The sequence below is a fragment of the Buteo buteo genome, chromosome 22 (genome assembly GCF_964188355.1).
Source record: "Buteo buteo chromosome 22, bButBut1.hap1.1, whole genome shotgun sequence".
NCBI classification, from domain to species: Eukaryota; Metazoa; Chordata; class Aves; order Accipitriformes; family Accipitridae; genus Buteo; species Buteo buteo.
The window spans coordinates 3,384,086-3,407,718 of NC_134192.1; the positions used below are offsets into that span (position 1 = coordinate 3,384,086).

The 23,633-nt window shown below is 39.5% G+C and overlaps 1 protein-coding gene across 4 annotated transcripts in view; it reads right to left on the reverse strand.

The window, feature by feature from the left end:
• The window catches only part of ATRX (ATRX chromatin remodeler), an 89,143-nt gene extending 66,697 nt beyond the window's left edge, over window positions 1–22,446 (reverse strand). The window contains exons 1-6 of one of the 4 annotated variants that reach the window (XM_075054245.1): window positions 22,259–22,446; window positions 10,116–10,228; window positions 6,859–6,914; window positions 4,878–4,930; window positions 3,107–3,231; window positions 1,720–1,839 (exon numbers count right to left, since the gene is read on the reverse strand). In XM_075054245.1, the coding sequence (XP_074910346.1) occupies window positions 1,720–1,839; window positions 3,107–3,231; window positions 4,878–4,930; window positions 6,859–6,914; window positions 10,116–10,228; window positions 22,259–22,278 (487 nt within the window). In that variant the 5' untranslated portion in view covers window positions 22,279–22,446. Of the gene's footprint in view, window positions 1–1,719; window positions 1,840–3,106; window positions 3,232–4,877; window positions 4,931–6,858; window positions 6,915–7,842; window positions 8,175–10,115; window positions 10,229–22,258 lie in introns of those variants that run through there. The other 3 variants (XM_075054246.1, XM_075054247.1, XM_075054248.1) reach the window with 3 other exon arrangements.
• Window positions 22,447–23,633: the final 1,187 nt, after the last annotated feature.

The window sequence follows — 23,633 nt, forward strand, 5'->3', positions numbered from 1 at the left end:
TTGGAACTACACGCTTACCTGCTTAAACCAGTAATACATAACTTTGTATGTGCACAGGCTAGGCACCTCATTCTAGCAGCAAGAGAAAGGTAAGTGCCATTTCATGTAACTAGACTTGCTGCATGAAGGTACAGAATAAATGGATCTGCACTACCTCTTTTGTGCATGTCACAAAATAAAACTGTTTTGATACATTCCTAATCCAGCAGCTCTTGAGGTAGGCTGCAGTCATGTCTCTCACCTGGCTACCTTTCCTGGTCTGGAAATGGGGACAACACAGGAGCAGGCAGTACCTAATTCTATTTCCCTGAAAGTTGATAAGAGCTTAACACATGTACTGGATAGCTTTAAAATCAAGTCAAAGATTATCAGTAGTGACACAAATATAGCCGAGCTTGCCCTGGATAAAGGTATGGCTTAAATAAACTCTTGATGTCCCTTCCAAAACTACTATCTTATGTCAGGCACCAGTACATAAGTAACAAGTCCAGATACACAAAGGAAGGCCTGCAAATTCTCTACGGATGGAGAAAAAAAGCTGGAAGGGCAGGTAGTATGAATTGTCCTGGGGGTGCAGACAGAGGTCACAAAGCTCAAGCAGAAGAGTCCTATCTTTTTAACACTGTGCCCCTTAAGATTTCTATTGGGCCTCTTGTAAAATTGTTATAAACACAAATGGAAAAAACATTCTTATATGCTGAATAGGACATCTTGCATGAATAGAATGGAACTGACTTTCAAAGATTAATAATTTAGAGAAAACATCAATGCTCAAAATGCGATTAAAATCATGCATGAACCCATATGTATGCACAAGCACATCTCCACACAGTCACATTATACTCCTCTTCAGCCACAGACGGAGAAATAGCACTTATTAAATTATAATAAGACTTTAAAAGAGAGCAAGTATCTCAAATGATACAATGGAAAGAACGAATAGTGTGTACAAGAGCTGTTCGTCTGAATATCTGGGGTACTGCTGTAGGTGTGTGAACTAAGATATTGCTAGTAGTATTAAGGAAATACCTGCCTTCTTATTGGTTACTTTATACATAATCCTCCCTCTCCTTTACTTTTTGGAAAAAAAATGAGAGAGATTAATTTGTTATCACTGTAATCTACCTAACTTCTCCCCAGTTTTAGCAATGGCTATGGAAAGCCAGCTGGCACAGCAGCTTTTCAAAGATAATCCTTAGAAGGGCCCACTGGTAGGGAACTTCACACAATTTAAAAACAAAACAAGAAAGTCTTTGAATTGTTAGAGGTTTTAGGTTTCTTGTTAGCTCACTGATTGATAGTATGTCTATACACACCCCTGCTCAAATTCTGTTGCTTTCCTGGTGAGTCAGTGATTGTTCCTATATCAATGGTGTTCCAATATAATTCCTTAAAAAAAGGAATACCTGTAACACCTGATCGCAACCAAGCAACTGTTCTGAATACAAAGAAGGGTCCATATGGAATACCTAATGATGCATCCTATCTACTGAAATAGGAAGTTTAATGAGAACTAATCTTAGCTTTCACTGCTGCATTGCAGGGGCAGCAATGGAGGCTAATTTCAGCCAGCTAGAATCCTTAATATACAAAAAGCCAGAAGAGTGGAGGTATTTTTAGGATAATTTATTAGAAATATGAACAATTTTCAGATGTACCAAATGTGGTCATAAGCAACAATTTAAACCCGTTTTAATAAATGTTTTAAATTGTATTTACCTCCACGCTTTTTGGGAGCTTCAGGTTTCATTTTAACGGTATTTCTGCTTCTAAATTCAGGCCCTTTAAAATCATCTTTGTCTTCATTCAGCACTGGCTCAGGCTGTACAACCACTGTACCTAGAATAATTTTATGTAGAAATTGGAAACCATTACACATCCAAATGAAGTGCAAAAGTCCTGTTTAAATAAAAGCCAACACAGTACCTTAAAAAATAAGTGCAATCTGTTGACTAAAACTCAATGAAGTTTTGAATGCACAGATGTTCACAGAAAAAAAAACAAAACCAAAAACCACTCCATCACACACTTCAAACTATGTCCATTTTGCAGTTGTAGGACAAAAGCCAAAGACTGAATGGGCTATGAGGAGTAAATTCTGCTCTCTGTGCCCTGATGTGGTACGTGCAGAACAGGACTGTCATACTGCTAGGTGTGTGTAAACAGGAATTTGCAGTGCAATGCGACAAATAAAGGACTTTGGTTAGGTCACTTAAATCTGTCAAAAGCCTTAAAGTAACTACTCTCTTCTCTCTCTTTTCCCCCTTCTAACCAGTTTCCCTCATTTCAATTTATTTCAGCATGAAGTAATGAGAAGGCAGTAGAATAAAACCTGGTTTATGTTTAACAAAATTCAGAAATTCACCTTTTTACTTAGACAATGAAAAACTATCTTTCCTACTCAAAAGCTCAGTTTTAAAACTTTTGTTCTGAGGACACTGGAAATAATCTAACATTCTGAAAAAGTATTTTTTTAAAAGTGACTGCTTTAAATACTGCTACTCATGCCGTAAACAGTAGTGGTCCCTCCAATTTTTCCTGTAACTTTCATTGGTAACAAATGGCAGAGATTAATCAAACTCACACTATAGTTAAGAAGACCGGGATGTAGGCTTATAGTATTAACTGTTTTAAAAGGGTGCTTAAAAATAGATCCAATAATGACTTTTCCCCCCCAGATTTAGTTTTGCTTTTGTTGATCTAATTGTTAATAACCTCAAAGACAGAACAATAAAATAAATAAGACTTGAAAGTGACAGAGTTTAAGACTTCTACAAAAAAACAGAAATAAATTATTTCCCGTTTCATGTTGGTTTTATACAGATGTCAGTAGACATTTGAAATTAAGCCACCAGCACAACCTGGTGTACGCAGATTAAAGTATGCTGGGTTCAAAACTAAAGGTGCTTGGCTTCCTCTTTTAAATGCGCATGCACAGGGGGTGTGTGTGTGTGTTTGTGCACAAGCATATATGTTTATATATAAAAGCCAACACGACCTAAGACAGGCATTTTACTAATACATGTGCATTCTAGTTAATTATTTATGCTGCATCGTAATCTTGGCTAATTTGCTGAACTCAGAAACAAAGAAAGATATGAACTACCTTTAGGCAAGCTTTGCATATCAACATCATTTTCTGAGTTTTCATTTGAAATATCTTCATTCACAGTTTCATCTAAGATTTGTTCATCATCTGATCCAACATATTTTGTTACAACTGTAGGTTTCCTGCGTAGACAGAAAAAAACCCCATACCATGACAAATATTACATATTGCAATACAGATAAGCCTGGCGCTTTGCAAGCAAAACACCGTACTAATTGGGGAAACCTATGTTCTTTTTAAATTCATTTAAGACATTACAAGGTGGGATGCTGAGTTATTACAATAAATAAGTTGTAGGCTAATTTTCTTGTTAGAAGCAGGAATTCTCCCCTCCTATGTGAAATAGAAAGACATAAAATATTTTTGTTTCACAGGCTTGCTGTATTTTTTTTTTTTTGTAAAATCAAGGTTTGATGTGTTTTTAAGAAGGTATGCAGGAACGTCACACTTCTAGGAAAAAAAGCCTAAATGAAACACAGGTGAATGTCTGCTCAGAAATTTTATACATCATTCCAAGTTTAACAGGCAGCGCAAGGAGAACACACAGATATTAGCAAATGACAAAAAGCAGCTTGGCAGAAAAGATGCTTGCAAGGAAATAAAGGAAATGCAGAAAGAAATGAAAAAGCTGACTGTTGAATAAAAGGACCAGTTGCCAGAATTTCACACAAAATTAATTTAGAACTGAATCCACTAAAATGAATTAATTTACTATGTCAGGGCAGGGAGAAAAAAGAAGAAAAAAAACCTTGAGCATAATTTTCAGTAGTCTGAAGGTTATACATGAACTACTGCAGGATACTGTTTTTGTCAGTATCAGGCACAGTACGATGAAAGTATGAGTGAAAATACCCCTAGTGATAGACAGGAAGCAAAAAACCCAAACTGTAAAAATTATATAGATGAAAGAGTTCAGCAGGACATTGGATTCAGAAGATGGAGAAATTAAAGCCAAATATAAAACCACACCTGCAAATATGGAATCAAGACAAACAGAAAAGGGAGAATGAAGAATATTATTTAATTCCAGCAGACATGATAAAATAAACAAACCTGGATAAAAAGGAACATGAAAAGAGATGCACACTTTTAAAGAGCAGTAAAAAAGGCAGCTGTTGAAATGGTGCATTTAGAAGAGCTCACCTATCTATTCAGTATACTAGGATTTAAAAAAAATCATGAAGGACATAACCTGAATGAGCATCAGCTGAGAGCAAAAGATGAGGAGTTTTACCAGAATAAGTCTGCTGTTACATAGGTCACAAATAATTTGTCTCCTGTAGGTTGAAACTGGTCGGTAAGCAATTATCTCCATACTTATTTAAATCAAAAAGCAAAACAGGATTAAGCAGAGATAGAGCAAATAGCAGTTTCTGCACAGGACAACTTAATAGCACGTTTTGATTCCACCATCTCCCAACAGTAAGGTACATAAAGCCTTTTTTCCATATGACCCAATTTACATTTTTGGAAGAATCCTGCATGTAGAAGTAGCAAGAGTGAAGGAACAATTGTATAAACACTTTTGTCCTGAAAATACAGGATAATCTTGTTGTCTTTGTTAATAAAAATCAAGCTTTATGATCTTAACCTTTGACCCTGAAAGATGGTTTGAATTTTAAGTGCACCATGAGGCATTTGTTTTACCAGCACTCTGCTAACTTTATGGATTTGTACTGGTGTATACTAAAAGCGTCTGGCATACTGCATGGACTCTTCTATAGTTTCACATGCCAAAAAGTTATTTATTTTTATTTTCCAAACCAACCTTTTTGAACGTGATGATCCTAAGGATTTGGTTCTTTCTGAAGAACTACTGCCCTAAAAACAAGAAAAAAAATTTAAAAGTCAACACATTTGTGACCAAGTGACCTGTCAACAAAACCAGTTTCTTACATTAACTAGAACACATCTCAGAAGTCACCAGTGCTCTTACAAAAAAACCCAAAACCCCCCAAAAAAACCACAAAAAAAGACCCCACCAAAAAAAACGCCAAACAAAAAAAATAAACACAACAAAAAAAAAACCCACAAAACAAAAAAAAGGGGCAGGAAAAGCATTAACAAAAAGTGACACACAATTTCAGTAGTCATGCCAGTTCAGTTAAACTAAATCTATGGAGTTTCAGATCAGTAGTAAGACTCTAAGAAGTCATTATTGTTTTAAAAACAGATTTAAAAATAAGTGAATAAGTGTCACCAAACTCTAACCTAAGTCACTAATGCTCACTAACCTCCCTACGCATACATCTTAAAAGAAATTAAGAGAGGGCACTGTTATAAGTTGAGACACTCGGAGAGAAACACTGCACACATCTCAAGCACTGAGTCTTCATGAAATTGAGGAAATTCTCTCCTTGCAATTCTCAACTTGCACTACCTGCTGGAAGTTCTCTCAGCTTTCTGGAGAAAGGACTGAGAATGGCTCATCATCACTGTCAGTCTTAATCACGAACAGTTCTGGGGCCTCCTGCTCTGTGTTATCTTCACTGCAATGTTAACTTGCATGATTAGCACATGGAAGAATGGCCCAATTCCCCCCTGCCTCCACACTGCTGTGCATTTTCACTTTTTTACAATTCACTGGGATTCCTCACAGCACTTAGTGCTGCAGTAGCTTATGCAGGTTTATGAATGTTTTTCACACTATTTGAAGAAACCATCCTCCTTCCTGACATACAGATACAGAGGGTTCTTGAAGGCTGGCACTAGGGAGCTATCACTAATAAGCACCCAAGAATTGCCAGCAGAATGCAGACACTTGTTATCTGGCTCTTATGCCAGAAAGGGCTGGCTGTCTTTACAGGAAAACTGGTTTTTCAGACGTTTGTGCATGCATATCATAACTAGGTTTGGGCAGTATCAAATAAATACCTGAATTTACTGCAATAAAGGCAAACTAAGGCAGGACACTGGCACTTATGCTTTCGCTACATATTAACATACTGTCAACCAGAATGTTTCCAACAGGAGAGTAGGTATTAGTAAGACCTATCACATGAAAAATGTCTTTAATGTATATAACACACCATATAGAAGAAATCTGCTTATGTTTAATGAAGACCCTGTATACCATTTTTTTCCTTTTTTAAAAAAAGGAAGCATATTTGCCTAAAAGGACAACTAAGTACCTACTGTTACCTGAGTAACAGGGTGCAAGTGTAAATACAAGGTAGAGACCAATTCTTTTAAACCGAAAATAAGTAAGAGCCTGTTTACACAAAAGCCAAAGAAAAGAATAACGATAAAAGAATATTAACAGTATTTCTTTAAAAAGAAAAACTCACTTTGCAATATACTCAATCTGAATCAATTAACAACAGCTTGCATTTCTTCACAAAAATGCAACTGCATACCTCAGGTAAGTAAAACCTAACTCTCTAAACTGTGTTAAAGACATTTTTCCCAGGAATTATTGTGCATCAGAGAGACAATGAAGTTGTCCAAGTAAATTTGTATTATTTCAATAATTTAGAAATAAAGAAGGGGGGACAGGAGAAACAGGATTGCTTGCATATGCCTAAATCAAAGCAAGTATCATTCAAAATTTAAAATTTAATTTCTAATTAATTTCATATTATTTTACAGCTAATGTTTCTATTCAGCAGATATGATGACATTTACTGCATGGTTCTGACAATATTCTTCAAATATTTATTGTAAAAGCAACAAAGTCAACTGAGCATTTCCTATACTAGCCAGTCTGCAGTAGTTATGCAACTAAAATTCAAAGGCATTTTTACTCCTACCTCTTCTCTGTTGTTCTCCATTGAAGCTGGACTACTTTTAGGTTCTCTACTTTTACCTATGGAGAGAAATTAAAGGAAGCCACTGAAATGCAAGAAATATTGGAAGTTCTTCACATTGTACATCGTAGCACTGTTTACATTTCACCAGCATGAATAAAGATGACTGTGTGACTTTCAGAGACAAACTGTTGCACAAAACACAGTCCACTGAATGGCATAAATTTCACCGAAATAATTTAGAAATTACTTTCAGTTAAGTTGCTGATAGGCTGAAAGACTGCCTTCCCATTCATGAAGAAATATTGAAGAAATGAAAGTGCAATTGTATATGCAGAAATAACACAGTTTGTGCATTTTTTTAATCTCTAAGAAGTTATTCTAAGTAGTATTTTTTCTTACACATCTTGACATTAAAACCACAATATTAAATCTGGGATCATGGAACCCCTGACAAAAATCCTGTTTGACACAGGATATGATAGAGGATTCCCATTTCTCGATTTTGGGAACTGTGGAATATAAAACCTAAAGACATGCAACCTATTACTATCTGTTCCATCCACCAGTCCAGGTAATGGAAAGGAGAGTTTCAAGCTCAGTGATTCAATGATACTTGTATGAAGTTGCTCAAAAGGCTTAGTAATAGCAGTATTTTAATAGATGCACTACTGAGAAACATGCAAGTAAAGTGGTAGTATAATTACAGGATACGTATCATGACCATTTCTGATTTTAACATAAGACTGCTAGCACTGCAACTTATATATCCTTAAACTTCAGTTTTGGGTAAATTAAACAATTTTCTTTTACACTTCAAAAAAAATTAGATCACTTTGATTAGAAAATTTAATGCTGGGTATTTGACCTAGGCTGAATTGTTTGGGTAAATTTCAGCCAAAATTATCCAGCCATTTCTGCATGTGAAGTTAAGGTAGGGGGGAATAAGAAGTGGAAACAGACGAAGTCTTTGGCCCTTTTAAGTACCTGAAATTTCTTCTCTGGAATATTACAGGCATTCCCCTATTCTGAGGGAAGAACCTGAAATTTGGAAGAAGAGTGACATTTCTTCTGGAGACTAGATGCTGCCCATGTTCTACTCTTGACCAATTTTGCTAAATCCACAGAAAATACCAGTTTGCACATGCTCAGTAGAGGTTTCCTTGATTCTGGCAGCTACAATCTCTGTAGATTCTGCATTCAGATTGCTAACCAGACTGCACATGCGCTACTCCCAAAAGCGACTGAACATGCTCCATTGTCAGTTTCTACGTGTGACTGGGCTGTACATGCGCCATCCCCATAGAATGACCGAGCATGCTGCATCCCCACACAGCTCCTAGTGCTGACCCAACTGCACATGCTCCATCCACTTCAGGGCTATGAGAGCGCAGGATTTCCCCTGTGACTGCTGCTCCAGGGCAGGGGCTGGTCACTGGAAACAAGCGCAGGAACTGAGTCTCTCCTACGCTCTCAGTGATTCTCCTGCTGGCACCCACGCAATGTAGAGGAGGGAGACATCCAATTCGAATGCAGAGAGGATAAAGAAACATTATTAAGGCGGTAAGATCAAGTACTCAAAAATTAAGAATAGCCAGAATGAAAGTTACTGGTGCAATTTCACTTTACTTATCATTTCTAGCACATAAGCATTATGATACAGTTCAGCTCCACAGCAGTGCACAAGATGGAAGTGCTCAGCGAGCAACCGCTTCGTATTTTAATTGACCTGTGTGTATGGCAGGGACATGTTCCATCTCTCGAGCCACACTTAACCATCTTCATCATCACCTCCCTCCTCACAACGCTCTACCTAGTAGTTCACATATCCTCCAAATGCTGGAACAAAATGAGTTCCATTACTATATAAACATGATTTAGCCCCCATCATGTCTATCACTTGTACACTGACTTATCATCCTGTGGATTACAAAAAACCAAAAAAACCAAACCAAAACAAAAACACACACACAAAACCAAAACATAGTTGCTAGAGACACTAGTATTATACACAGAAAGTTGGGAGGGGAAGTAAATTTGCAGTTAGTTCTGGCATTTCCTAATATTTAAGTATTTAATCCTTGACTTATCAACTTTAGTATGTTCTTTTTTAGAAATAAAATCTGAGATCTCAAAAACAACACTGAAACATGTCTGCTGTTAATTATTTAAGTGTACCTCTCTTTTGAAGTAAATCTGTATTTTAAGGCAAGGACCCAAATTCTACTTCTAACTACACAAGATAAAGGGAAAAGATTTCTTTTTCCCAGTATGCTCCTCAGCAAAAATTCAATTTGAATGCATCAACATCACAGTTTAGTTTACTATTCTGCTGAAGTATCACATGAATAATTTCTTTTTCCTATGCTAACGGTTCAGTTTGATGCTGACACAAGGAGGTTAGCACCACATGGCAGCAGACTCTATCTCAAGACAAAACATTGAAAGATAGTAACTAAACATCAGAAAACCCCCATAAGTTTATTACTTAGGACAACAGGAGTTTGAAAATAAACTCCATAACACAGCCAACACATTCTTGTTCTCCTGTACTCTTATCACTTCAGCACAACTTTTAGCTCATTAAACAATAGATTGAAAGGTTTTGCACCGGTACCCAGTCCCAGTCAAACCAGGAAACCTAGTTAAATTTGCAAACAAATTTTATTCAGTACTGTTATGAAGTAATTTCACTTTTTATGACTGTAATCAAAACAAAGTGTTTCAAATTCGTTACCTATTTTTAACTTGTAAGTAAAAATTTCTAATACCAAATTTGACCTAGCATAGGACTCAAGGTTTTTCAGAAGTATTATTTTGTTTCCAAATGTTTCCAGATTACATGTAGAAATCTTTTTCAAATAATTACGGAAACATAATCTCCAGAACTTCTTCCACAATTAGAAGGACTGCAAAAACTTTACTTCAGCAGAAAAAACAAGATACTGCACTTACACATTCAGGAAAACTGAACAAGGAACCCCTAGCACAGCAAATACACGTTTGCCATCTCATGTTTCATAGAAGATAATCTGCCAGTAGGATTAGCTTCTTTTCACATTTAGAAAAGATTCAGAACTGAAAGAAATATTGTATCCAAGGTCTGTTGTATATTTATTAAGATATCACCACTTAAATCACATTAGGACTTTGCAAAACTGCCCCAGTGAAGTGCAATACAGTGAAATAAAAATACAAAGTTATTTGACTTTAGAATCACATATACATTGAAAAAAAAACAACATAAAATGTCTTTTTACCTATGGTTTTGTTTTTAGATAATGCTGGAGGAGAGTTTGCGTCCTCAGATTCTTCCGATGAGTGAGCCAAGAAGTCATGAAGCTTCTGCACCAATGTATTCAACTTGCTTTCACTGTTAAAATACAAGTAAAACTTGAAGTTACCTATGTATCTCACTAATTAAGCAAGCTTGAAAGAAATTATGTTTAATCGCAATTAATACACACCTACAAAAGAAACTCAGTTATTATTTAAACATTTGTTTCTGCAAGAGAATATCAAACTAAATAAAAAACCACAATTTTGTTAAACTCTGAGTAAAACAACAGGTGCAGCCTTATTGACAAAAAGCACTAAGGATTCTTTTAACAGTAATAATAAAAAGCCTATTTTAAACTGGTTTTACTGCTTAAAATTACTGACAAAAATTCAAGAAAGTCTGGGTGGTAATGCTGCTATGACATGAAGGTAGCAAAAAATGAAGTTAAGATTCTATTTTGTCAGAAGCTGAACAGGTAAAATTAATAAAATCTTTATTTTAGTACCAAAAGTGTAACCTTTAGGGATATAAAACACCAGAAATAATAGCAAAATTTCACTTACAACCTTAGAAACAAACAGGTCCATTGAATATGCGGATCTACGTGCTTATGCAAAGCTTTTATTCAATCAGCCATGTACATATATACTGTATATCCTGTATTAATTCTGTCAAAAAACAACCATGTAAGATCAGATCATTTCTTGATCTCTTTGTATGAGTATTCATAATTAATTTATAAAAACATTACCCTGGGAATTTTCACTAGGCAGTTTTAGACACCAGGAACTGTTAGTCTTACATATATGTACTCATTACAATAAAAAGGCAACACCGTTATCCTATGCTTTTGTTAAAAAGCTATACCACTTCATAATCTACATGTTATTCCCTCTCCTTTTATGTTGTTATTTCCCATTTTCTCCTCCCAAAGCTTCTACAATTTCCCGAGACAAGTGCCTTTTTCTAGCTGCAAGCACACTGACTGAGACCAAGGGCAGTCACCCTTTCAGCCCCCCCTGTATCAGAAGTTTCCACTCTCAGCTGTTTGTCACCGCTTCCCTCCAGGACACTATCAGTCCTCCAAAATCTGCCAGCTGATATGTCTGAGTCATCATACCTTATCTGCTACTGGATACCAGTTTTCAAACTGCTGAACTACACTACCCCCTTCAAAACCTAACCCAGTTAGAGGATACAGCCTTCCATCCTTTTCATCTCCCCCTTACTTTCAAAATGGTCTTCTGACAGCAAGAAGTAAGCTTTCTGTCCCTGTTTTACAGGTTGCAGGAACTTCTGAATGTTTATCAGAAGCTCAATCCACTCACCTTTACCATCACTACTATTTCTCTGAACACATCAAATTATTAACTTCTGACTTTCAATTTAACTGTTATTGCTAAAAAAAAATTTAAAAAAATCACTTGTTTTAAGGACATGCAGGTGAGCACTCTCTTAAGCAGTGAGTGAAAGGGTATCATCACATTAGTACAAATGACTATTTAAACCAGTGAAAATAACCACACATAAAACAGCATGAAACATCCATTTAAAAAAAAAATCTGTAATTCCTTTAAATCTTCTGAAGTACTCAAAATAAAACAAAATAGCACTTTGTAATGGAAAGATTTTCTGCATGAGTAAAAGACACTTTCTTTTGAGACTACATACCGTCAATCACTTGAGCAACTTTGAAAGAGTGTAACAAAACCTGTTTTATTCTCAAGTGTATCATAAAATTTTTCTCTCAATCTGTCTAAAAGTCTTTCCCTCTAATTCCTGGACTCATGCTGCTACATTACTGCCAGTCCCTAAACTTGGGTCTCCCTTTTTGTCATGGATGGAGGGCATACTTTGAAAACACTACAGAAGATGATAATGGTACACTTTGGTTTTAACAGATTGCATGCTCTACTTTAGAAAGGAGATTTAATGACAATTTATTCACATTAACTTGAAAAAAATTAAAGAGTTGTTCAGAATTATTTGATAGTATAAGTACATAAAAAGATTTTATATCCATTCCAGATGGGCTGAAGAACTAATGCACATTCAGAAAGGCCACAAAAAAGTACATTTTTGGTAGTAAAAAAAAAAAACAAACCAAAAAACAACCCACCCCAAAACCCCGCATGTGGAATTCTGCTCATTTAGTTTATAAATAACTTGGTTTGGTAACAGCATTTTAGAAAAGAAAATGGGAACTATAAATGAGTTATAATATCATTGTTCTCAATACAAAACAAATTCAGAATAGTATGCATGTGTCTTTGTGACTAGCACTTGGGACATTATCTACTACCATTTATTAACTGTTACCCTAACTAGCCCAAAATCATCGTTTTCAGAGCAAAATGTTCATGTTGACAAACAAGAACCAAAAAATTTAAAAAACCCTACAAATACTAAAAAGTCTTCTCAGCTTGGTTTTCCTCTTGATTATTCAGCATTTTGTACCATAACCCTGTATTAAGGAATACCAGGTCAAATGTAAGTAAAGGTGTTACACTTACTATACTTCACTACACAGAAATTTTAATTTAGGGCAATGCTTTACCTGGTTTTGTACAGAAGTGATTTTATGTCATGTATTTATAGTTGAGAATATATTATCTATAATCTTTTTTAAAGCTTCTACTGCAAAATCCTTGTTCTTTGTAATATATTAATAGACCCATCCACTATTAAATTGATCACAACCTATAAAATGTGTATTTTTTAAAAAAACATAGCCTAAAAATTTAGAACCACCTCAGAAGCACTAAGCGAAGCAAGCAGCCTCCCTCTACCATATAGCAACAGTCCCTACACTATTTACTAGTGTTTTTAGGGTTGCATGTTCTAAGCAAATGGCTTCACAATCAGTCTAGAGCTATTTCAACAGCTTAGCCTAATTAAAACAGGAATGAAAGGAAAGGTGTCCTACTATTACTGGTTTGGCCATGAACCTGATTTGTGACCTTGGGAAACTCTCTTTTAAGAATACCATTTCTTACCTAAATTCAGAGCAAGTGCCGTAATCATAAACGGTAAACGCCTGGCCCTGACTGCTATAAGAAAAGTACGCATTAGGCAAGCCACTTACTAGGCTAAATGACTCTACAAATGAATAGAATATATAAGGAGAAAATGAAGGGACAGGTAGTGCCCTAACCTAGACACAGCATACTTAATTCAACCTGGGTGTTGACTACTGTCACAACTGTATGTGCTTACCTGTATTGGGTTTGCATGGCAAGGTTTTGGTAGCAGGGTCGCTACAGGGGTGGCTTCTGTGAGAATTCCCCCATGTCCGACAGAGCCAACGCCAGCCGGCTCCAAGACGGACCCACTGCTGGCCAAGGCTGAGCCCATCAGCGACCGTGGTAGTGCCTCTGGGATAACGTATTTAAGGAGGAGAAAAAAAACAGCTGCAAAACAGCAGCTGGGCAAGTGAGAATATGCAAGAGAAACAACTCTGCAGACCCCCAGGTCAGTGCAGAAGGAGGGGAGGAGGCGCTCCAGGCACTGGAGCGGAGATTCCCCTGCAGCCCGTGGATGCCCGAGGGAGGCTATGACCCCGTGGGAAGCCCACGCTGGAGCAGGCTCCTGGCAGGACCTGTGGATCCGTGGAGAGAGGAGCCCACGCTGGAGCGGGTTTGCTGGCAGGACTTGTGACCCCGTGGGGGACTCACGCTGGAGCAGTCTGTGCCTGAAGGACTGCAGCCCGGGGAAGGGACCCATGCTGGAGCAGTTTGTGAAGAACAGAGGCCCATGGGAAGGACCCACGTTGGAGAAGTTCATTGAGGACTGTCTCCTGTGGGAGGGACCCCACGCTGGAGCAGGGGAAGAGTGTGAGGAGGAAGGAACGGCGGAGACAAGGTGTGATGAACTGACCACAACCCTCATTCTCCATCCCCCTGTGCCGCTGGCAGGGAGGAGGGAGAAAAATTGGGAGTGGAGTTGAGCCTGGCAAGAAGGAAGGGGTGGGGTGAAGGTGTTTTTAAGATTGGGTTTTATTTCTCATTATCCTACTCTGATTTGATTGGTACTGATTTTCCCCAAGTCAAGTCTGTTTTGCCTGTGACAGTAATTGGTGAGTGATCTCTCCCTGTCTGTATCTCAAGCCAGGAGCCCTTTGGTATATTTTCTCTCCCCTGTCCAGCTGAGGAGGGGGAATGATAGAGCAGCTTTGGTGGGCACCTGGCATCCAGCCACAGTCAATCCACCACCTTACTTCATCCCCTGTGTTAGCTAATGATCACACTTCTGCAAAGTGAGTCAAATCACCTTCAGACAAATAAAAATATTAAGAGACAGTTTTCGCTTGGATCCACCTTGCCATACATTCATGGGATCATCCTCTCTGATGGCAGGTAAGGTGCTGAAAATTCATAGCCAGGGCAGGGGAAAGAGCAGGACTACCCATTTCAGAAGCAAACCCAGGTCACATTGGATTACACTGTGAAACTGCACTGGAAAACCCTTGTTATTGCACTCAGCTTCTACGTATTTTCTTCAGACACTTCAAAAATGTAGGTGGGGAATGTCCCAGTTATTGTCAACGTCTGGAAGAAGTTTTAAAACTTTATTTTCTTTAGATAAATGAATTTCTCATTCTTCCACAGGATCCTACCAACTTTTAGTCTAAATAAGTGCCCCTCATCTGAATTTCAGTGGCTCCTGAAAGTCAGTGGAACAGGAGTGCTTTCCAGCCTTTCATCTATCTCATTGCTGACAAATACACTTTTGCAAAATTTTTCCTATCTTAAGTACTCACCTTCCTTGAGTTCAACACTTGTCTAAAACTTTTCCATGTTTAAACTTTTAAAATAGTTCAAGGGCACAAGTTTTTAAAATTCATCTTTACAGTTGCTTCAAGTTAAGTCCCAGTCATTTTTCACTTTTGAAGTCAAAATGAAATACTGCAGAGCAACAAGTATTAAGCAGACAAAATTAAACAATCCTTAGAAAAAAAAATTAAAGAAAAACAAAACCAGATGTGCTTTTAAACTGCCAGTCTGTAGACTGCCATCCTCTGCTTCAGACTGTATCCCTATGTGAATGACAGAAATCTGACAACACACAGCAAAGGCTAAATATTTTAATTAAGACAGTGGGAAGAAGGGAAAGAACTGACTATGTCTACATTAAAACACTGGAAGGTTTGGTGCTGAAGACCCAATACCCATGCTTCATACATTTAAGTAATTCAAACTAGGTGTAGTTTTTTCTGCCTCTGCAGACTGAACAAGCACTAGCAGTTGGAACACACCAAGAATGCTGGAGCACATCTTTCAGCTTAGTTCCACCCAGAAGGAATCCAGTTTGTGCATTCTAAGCACCCCCTGCATTATCAACAAAACTGAATAAGCAAGGACAATCTGGAGACTTTTTTCAAAAATGCACTTCCTAATTCAGATGCTCGTATGGATGCACCCAAAGTTCTGAAGGAGATCAGAACATATTTTTCCAAAGCATTTCTACATCTAATGTGTTACAAACATGACCATCTTTTAAAATTAGTTTTATAGTAAATAAAGCTGAAATTGATGTAATTTAATTAAACAAACAATTTCAAAACTGGTACTAAGCACCCCCCCCCCATCCCCACAAGGTATAATTGCCTTTCCTACTACCTAAGCCTTGCTATAATCAGGCCAATATTCTGTCACCTGCAAATCTTCATAAAAGTTTTTCCTGATGAGACGGAAAAGTGTTAGACTTACTCCTATTCAAATATTTAAGTTACAAGGGCAGAGCCTACACAGTCATTTCATATGAAACGTATCAATATTGTGGCTGAACACAAATGAAAGAAATAGCTTAAGACTGTTGGAAAGAGTGAAAGATGATAAAACCTACAATAGAAGTTGTTTATTTTCTCATCCCTAACCAAAAAAAGGAGTGAATACACCTGCAATATCCTAAGAAGCCTATTTCTCTCAGAAAAAAAAAAACCCATAACCAGAAAATAAAATCAGCCTACCATTGTATCAGTTGAACAAGTAAAGAATATGGTTTTATAAAGGGTGGGGAAACAAAGCATTTCTGTCTGAGAGGTTGTTTTTTTAACTCAGCAATGGTTTCCCAAGGGCAAAGCGACATGATATTGTATAGCCTAAATCAGATTATTATTTTGTAACTTATTTATACTGATATACCAACTACACCAAAACAAGTGAGGCTTTACAATCAAGATTCACACAATCTGTTTAGGTTGGCATGAACCAGCTCTACTGCCAAAGGACACAAACCCTCATGCCCTGACACACACACCTGATGCCACTCACACTCTCAGTTCTCTCCTTTCTCCTCCGCTTCAGTTCAAGTATTTGTTGTGACCAATGCACAGAAGCTCATCCATATCAGAAGTAGCCATTTCTTCCACTGAATCTAGGCAATCTCCCTAATCCAGCTCACCACTCATTGATATGCATGTTCCCGCAAGCAGAGATGATGACAGAACGAGCTGGGGAGGAAGGAACTTAACTTCAGAGGCAGCAATATGCTATGTGAGCTTGAACTATCATGCAGCAGCAAAATTAGAGTTGGTCAGGTAAATGATGCGAAGAATCACAGAATCATTTAGGTTGGAAGGGACCTCTGGAGAACACTTAGTCCAACCCCCCAACACAAGCAGAGACAGCTACAGGAGGTCACCCAGAAAAATCTCCAGTCAGATTCTAAGTACCTCCACAGATGGACGCTCCACCACCTCTCTGGGTGACCTGTTCCAGCGTTTGACCACTCTCACCATAAAAAGAGTTCTGTGTTTAGATGGAATTGTACCACATTAAACTTACTAAATCAGATACAGCCGGAAAATACCTGAATACCGAAGCTCTGACTGAAGAGATGCAGGCATCTAGCATTTCATCAAACTTGGACAGTCTACGCTTAAGACTTCATTAACACAGCTTTACTCTTTTACTTTGTTTAGAACTGACTTTAAATCCACAAGGGCTTAATCAAGTGATACCTAGTACAGTTGAAGACACTCAATGATGTGGATGAAGTAACTTTGGACCTTAAGTACAGCCTAACAGGTTCAGACAAGTAAACAGAATTATTTTTCTCCAGACACACAAGGGGAATGAGAAAGCAATGGTTCAAAGTCACTAAGAGACCCTTTTTTCTGTTCAAGGAAGATTACACAATTTCTTTTTGTTGAGATGGTATCCAAACAACTGTATCAGGATTGGCTGAGAGTTACCATGCTTCACTAAAAAGTGAAAAATTATTTGTTTTTTAACCTGTTTCTTTAATGGGAGCTAAAAAATAAAAAAAATTTAAAAAAAAAAAAAAAGAAAGGGAAAAAACCAGCTAAGACAAACAAACTCATTGTTAGGTTGGCTTGAATGCCATGCAGAAGTCTATAACTTCGATGGCGAAATAATCTGCAAGCTGAAAAAGACTGACTGAAGTCAACCACTTGAAAATCTAAATACAGCATTTTCACCTTTATGAGAGACAAATCATGGCAAACTGAATACCTTACTATGTTAATTCAGGAAAGGAAGCTCAAACTAGTATATATAATGTAAGAAATAGAAAGTTATATTTAAAAGCTTAAACATGCTGTGTTTAAAGGGAAAGAACTGCACATCCAACAGCATCTTGCCCCTCTAACTTTAAAACTGCCTTCTCTTTTGCTTCATCAGCCCTCTGCTTCCTGGAGTTTACCACAGATTCTCAACAAGACATCATTACAAACTCTAACAATTAAAGTGTGTCCCTTCAAGTCTCCCAGATATTCCCAGTGAGGTTTGCTACAGGTTTTAAGGGTTGTAAGCCCATCTGAAGCGTATTTTCTTATTTTACACGATAAAAGTCATCTCAGTTTGCCCCACTGTCAGTCCTGAATTTATTGCCTAATTTTTTTGGTTTTGCTTTACGTAATAGATGTATTTGCCCAACAAGGCTTCCACAATTGAACCTATTAAGACCTACAGTTGGACCTACTAAGATAGAAATTTCTAAAACTGTGTGCAGCCTTCAGACTTGCAAATAAACTGCCTAAGCAGCACTGAAGTTGACACTGGTCAACAACCTGTGAACCAAGTTCTTGATTTTTTCAAGGTTTCACTCTTCTTCTAAAAAAACCAAAACAAAACAAAAAACCATCAATCCATCATCCATCTTGAATGACAACTGCCTGGTGGCTAGATGTTACAGCAAATTATGAAAGCTTTATACTCTTCCTGTAGTGAATCAGGGCACTTTACCTACCATCTTTTATAGTCAATATAAAACCTCCATTATATTTGCCACTTAATTTCTACAATTTCTTCCTTCTCCTCCTGACTCACCACTGGAACAACTTGCCACTGACCTATCCGTGAAGTGATTCGTGTTTCCAAATCACCTGCAGGCACAAGCTGAGCTCCAGTGATACAAAATGTGATTTCATGAGGTTCAGCAGTATCCTTAGGCTTTCCTGTTTATTAAAGACACATCTAGTGATCCAATCTAAAGCCATACTTTGTCATAGACTGCAGGCATTTGTTTTTATGGTGAACACAGCACATTTTAGTATTATTTTTTATATTTTTCTTTTGGTGAGGCATATCCACATAGAAAGCACTAGCTCTTCCTCCCTTCAAGCAGAGGGTACAAGTGTTCATCTATAGCGGAACTGGGAATTTCAAGTTTCCACAATGTTAAGGCCACCCTACTACAGAATACGTATTATACACCCCTTTGTCACATCAAATTATTTCATAGATGAAGATACCTTCAGTTAAGCCCTATAGACACCATGACACAACATTTACAAAACCCTAACAGAGACGATATTGTACTAAACCAGAAATAATGAAGTCACTGCAGTAAGTTCCTCTCTTAGAGAATTGCATTTAAGTAGTGCAAACACATTGGCTCTGAGGCATACCTGGTACAGAAGACAACAGCCAGCCTAAAGTTTTGCTCTTCTTGGGGGAAGAGTCAAAGAATCTGCTTATGCCCATTCTACATGATTGTATGAAAGATGGCTAACTTACACTGTACCTTCAGAGAATATGGAAGCTTGCTATTGACTTATTTCCAATTAGATTACTGTGGCATTAAATAACATGCCTTAAACAACCCTGTAATATCCCTCAGAACAAAGAAATTCAAGTGACTAAAAAAATGCAGAAAATTTAACAAAAATGTTAAGACTAAGCTACCAAAGTATCATACTCAAAGTTGAAAATTCTTCATCATAAAAAACCCAAAGTTTATTTTGCCAACGTAAAAAAATCTAGTATCACTACACTGAATACTGGATGGTTCAAGTGGGTAAGATTCAAAACTTGTCTTCTTTTTCTACTGCTGTGCTTATTTGTACAATGCACAAACTGATTGGTAGGAACAGGTTAGGTCACTATGACAAAGATTCCTCTACTTAAAAAAAAAAACAAAAACAAAAACAATTTTTTGGACACAAGTTGTAGAGAAATCTTTATAACCATTTACAGAGGTAGCATTTTTTTAAAAAAAGTTTCTTAGCAAGTTAATCCAGTTTTCACCATTTTTTTTCAGCATTCCAAACTTGTCACCCTTGACATGGGAGACTTCTAGGTGCTTAATATTAAAACAAAAAAGTATTGCCTACAAAAAAAAAGTTTAAAACTTTATAGCTGGAAGACTAGTATTGATTATTTTCCTTTTAAACACCGTAAGTCTATCTTCCAGAAGTGCTGGGAAAAAGATCTTCCATCAAAATTCTATTGTTTGCATACCTTTCAAAGAATTCTAACAACAACCTCCTAGCTGTATTTCTATACACGTCTTACATGAGCAAAACTGCAGATAGCAGAAGATGAAATGAACGTGTAGGGTGACTGTGCAGGGTGACAGAAATGCAGGCAGCTGACAGGCCAACAGGACTTGTAGGAAATGGGAACGAGAAAGAGAGATAAATGGGGGGGGGGGGGGGGGGGGAGTGTTTCTTTTCCCTCTCATTCTCTCCAACTCCAATTTTAAGTAGAACTTGAATTGACAGAAAGTAAGAAAAAGCCCATGCAATGTGTTCATTAGTTTATAACCCTGAAACCAAGATACCCTACAACGTCACGCCTAGTTCCTGGCATGGAACTCTTCTTGTAAAATAAAAACACTGTTCAAGACGAGCTCTATATGGTGTAAGAATTATAAAAAACATTTAGCCTGAATGAGAACTGACTTCATGCACAGAAGAAAAGTTTGGAGCACCAAAAAAAAAAAATAAAAAAAAATACTATGTCCATCTACTTAGAAGTAGTTTGTCACAGGGCCTGCTTATGTGGGACAGATCCAACCCAAAGACTACATGCAATCTCAAATCTGTTTTGTACATACTTTTTGATCTTCAAGATTACAAATAATCTGAAATAATCCAATTCACCCTTCTGTCTGTAGGTAATCTGAAAAACTGCATGGAAAACGTGTGAGCTTCTGTATCCTCTTCCACTGAAACACAAATTCAAGCAGCCCCTTAATAGTAACACTAATTGTTGCACTAACGACAAAAGAATATGGAAGGGATTAAGTACAAAACCTTCATAACGTAGACTAGGAACAAGTGGTTCAAAAAAAGACAAAGCAGAATATGGGAGAACAGGGAACAAAATACAACAGTCACAGTAAAATAACAAGCAAAGCTGTCCAAATGGAAGAGCATTTTTCAGAATATGTAATAGTAATTACGACCATAAAACAGTCAATAAATATTAGTAACACAGGTCCTTTTGCTATACAAAAATCAAACTCTACTCTTGATTTTCAGGGATTGGGAAAGAGAAAGGAGAAAGCCCCTTAATTAGTATTTCAGTCTACATATGAAATAATCGATCTGACACAGAAGTGGTTTAAGGTGTCAAAGTACTTTAAGAACACTGAGGGGAGAAGAGGGTAAGAGATGGACAAGCCCCATCTTACAAAATAAGGAAAACACATGCAGAAGAGACTGCTAACTGTTTGAAAGTCATGCACCAACATATATGTGCAATGCTCATGACTTACAGCCAGCATGTGATCTACATCAATAATTATGATAATCTTTTAAAAAAATCTCTTTTTGTTAGGAGTAGATTACACATGCATTACTTACTCAGAAACGTTAAGGCTTTGAAATCAAGCAATGCACAGCAGGAGGAAAACTGCCATCCCAGTTACGAACTACTCAAAATAAGTCTTAAAACTGGGCGGTGAAGATACACAAATATGACCCCAGAAAAAACTTTATTCAGGGCTCAGTACTTAAGATAGCGCGATGCTTGTTTAACACTGATTTTGAAGACAGGCACAACATTCGTGAGGGTCAAGTGACAATACTTTATACAGTGCCTTAGGCGTTTGGAGTATTTGTGGGTGATGGGACTGCGTTGGTTGGAGCCCTTGAGCACGGGTAAACTGAAAGCACACAAAGCCACCTATTTATTAGTAGTTTAACATGGCGCCTTTCTTAACACTGACTTTACTCGGGTTTTCGTCAGCCCGCTTACTTTACGCAGCAAAACCAGGAGCCGCTCGTAACCATTCAGGCGGTAGGAGTCAGCTCTTCAAGGGTAGAGGGAGATGTTTGTAAACCAGCATGAAAACAGATCCTCCGCGGGGGGATCAGCGGGAGACGAAGGACTTTACTACGGCACAAACACGTGGGGCGGGGGCGGACAAGCGGAGGGCACATCCCGCGGCAGCCAGCGGCGGGGGCACGGCGGGCGATGGCGGGGGGCGATGCCGGCCCCGCCCCTCCAGGCCTTCCCGCCGGGACGGGACGGGACGGGACGGGACGGCCCAACCCAACCCAGCCCTCCCGGGGCCCGGGCCCGCCGTGACCGGGGAAGACAGGCGCCGCCGCCCGCCAAGCGCCGGCCCGCGGCGAGCCGAGCCGAGCCGAACCGAACCGAGCGCCCGCCGCCCGGCTGCGCTCGGCCGCCTCCGCCGCCGTCCCCTCCCCCGGCGCTCCCCAGCCAGCCGGCCGGCCGGCCCTCTCGCCGCCATCCCGCCTCCTGGCCGACCTCCGCCGGCGCCCGCCGCCGCCCCGGGCCCGTCCCCGTCCCCGCCCCACCCCCGCCGCGGGGCCGCGGGCCGGGCCGGGCCGTGCAGCCGCGGAGGCCGCCCGCCAGCAGCCGCCGCCGGTCCCCCCGCCGCCCGGCAGGGGCGGGCTCCGGGCCGTACCTCACGGGCTCTGCGGTCATGTCTCCGCCGCCGCTGCTCGGTGCGGCCGGCCGGGCCGGAACCGGGCTCAGGCGCTGAAAGGAGACAAAGCCCCTATTGCCACCATCGCAAGCTCCGCCGCCATCTTAGCGGAGGGAGGCTGACGGAGACCGGCCTTCCTGCCGCCTTCCTCCGTCGCCGACTCCCATTGGCTCCTCGCCGCCCCCAGCTATTTTCTAATTGGGCGGCTCCGAGGGGGCCTGTTGCTAGGGTCGTTCACGTCACCGTCCCAGCCTTCCCCGCCCCGATTGGCTGGAGGCAGGGTTACCTCACCGGCACGGGCCTGGCGTCACGCACCGAGGCCCGTGACATCATTTCAAAACAAAGTGTACTGACTTCGCCCAGCAGGGCCTCCCGCCGGTGGGTGCCCCCCGCGGCCTCGGCCTCCGTGGCGGGAGCCAAGCGTGCACGCATCCCGTGGGGTCGGGCAGAGCGCTGCGGGGCCCTGACGGGCGGCAGGAGACGGAGCAAGCAGCGGCAGCAAGCGTCAGGCCTCACCTCGTCCCCAGCTGCCCGCTTCATCCTCGGAGGACCGCGGCCTCGGGCGGTTCCACAACCTGGATTCAACAACATCAAAGTTAATCACGGTCTTCGAATACCTCAGCCGTGCGAAGAGTAACACCGCGACGCCGGCCAAACTCTAATAACGACTCTAATCCTCTTTGGGGATCAGCCGTCAAACTCAGCAGACCAGGACATGAGCACAGAAGCAAACTTGGGAGGAGACGGTTCCCCCGAGACCAGTAGAGAAAGACAGCAAGATCTGAATTATGTCAGCTATATTGAAAATTATCAAGGTTGAACTTGTTGAACAGCGCCCAAGTTACACTGCTAGCTAGAGCTTCACTTAAGCCCAGCTTTGCTAGAACTTTTTTTTTCTTTTAGAAACAGAAAATTCTTTAGATAAGGAAACACATCCTTGGCAGCTTTGCAGAAGTATGCCAAGATAATTTTCCCCACTTGTACTAGCAGCTTCTACATTCCTGTCAGATGTTAAAAACTGTATCAAAAGAGGAGGATTGGAATACATCCCTATTCAGAGGGAAAGAAGTTACATGCCTTTGTGAGAAGGCTACTGAACTCTACTGGCTGGGGTTTTCATGTAAACTTCCATCTTCCCACATGACCAGAACAGAACGGACCACCAAAACCAAGTCCACTACCACACAGAATCTGAAACCAGTGACACAAGTATTATTCACTTACTATAAAGATAACCAGGTTTGGAAATTAATACATTGTTCTGCAGCAGCTAGAAAAAAAAATACCAACTCACCTGGTTTCATAAAGCAATGCGCAAAATACAAAAAAAAAAATCGTAAGTGAAAGCCTTGTC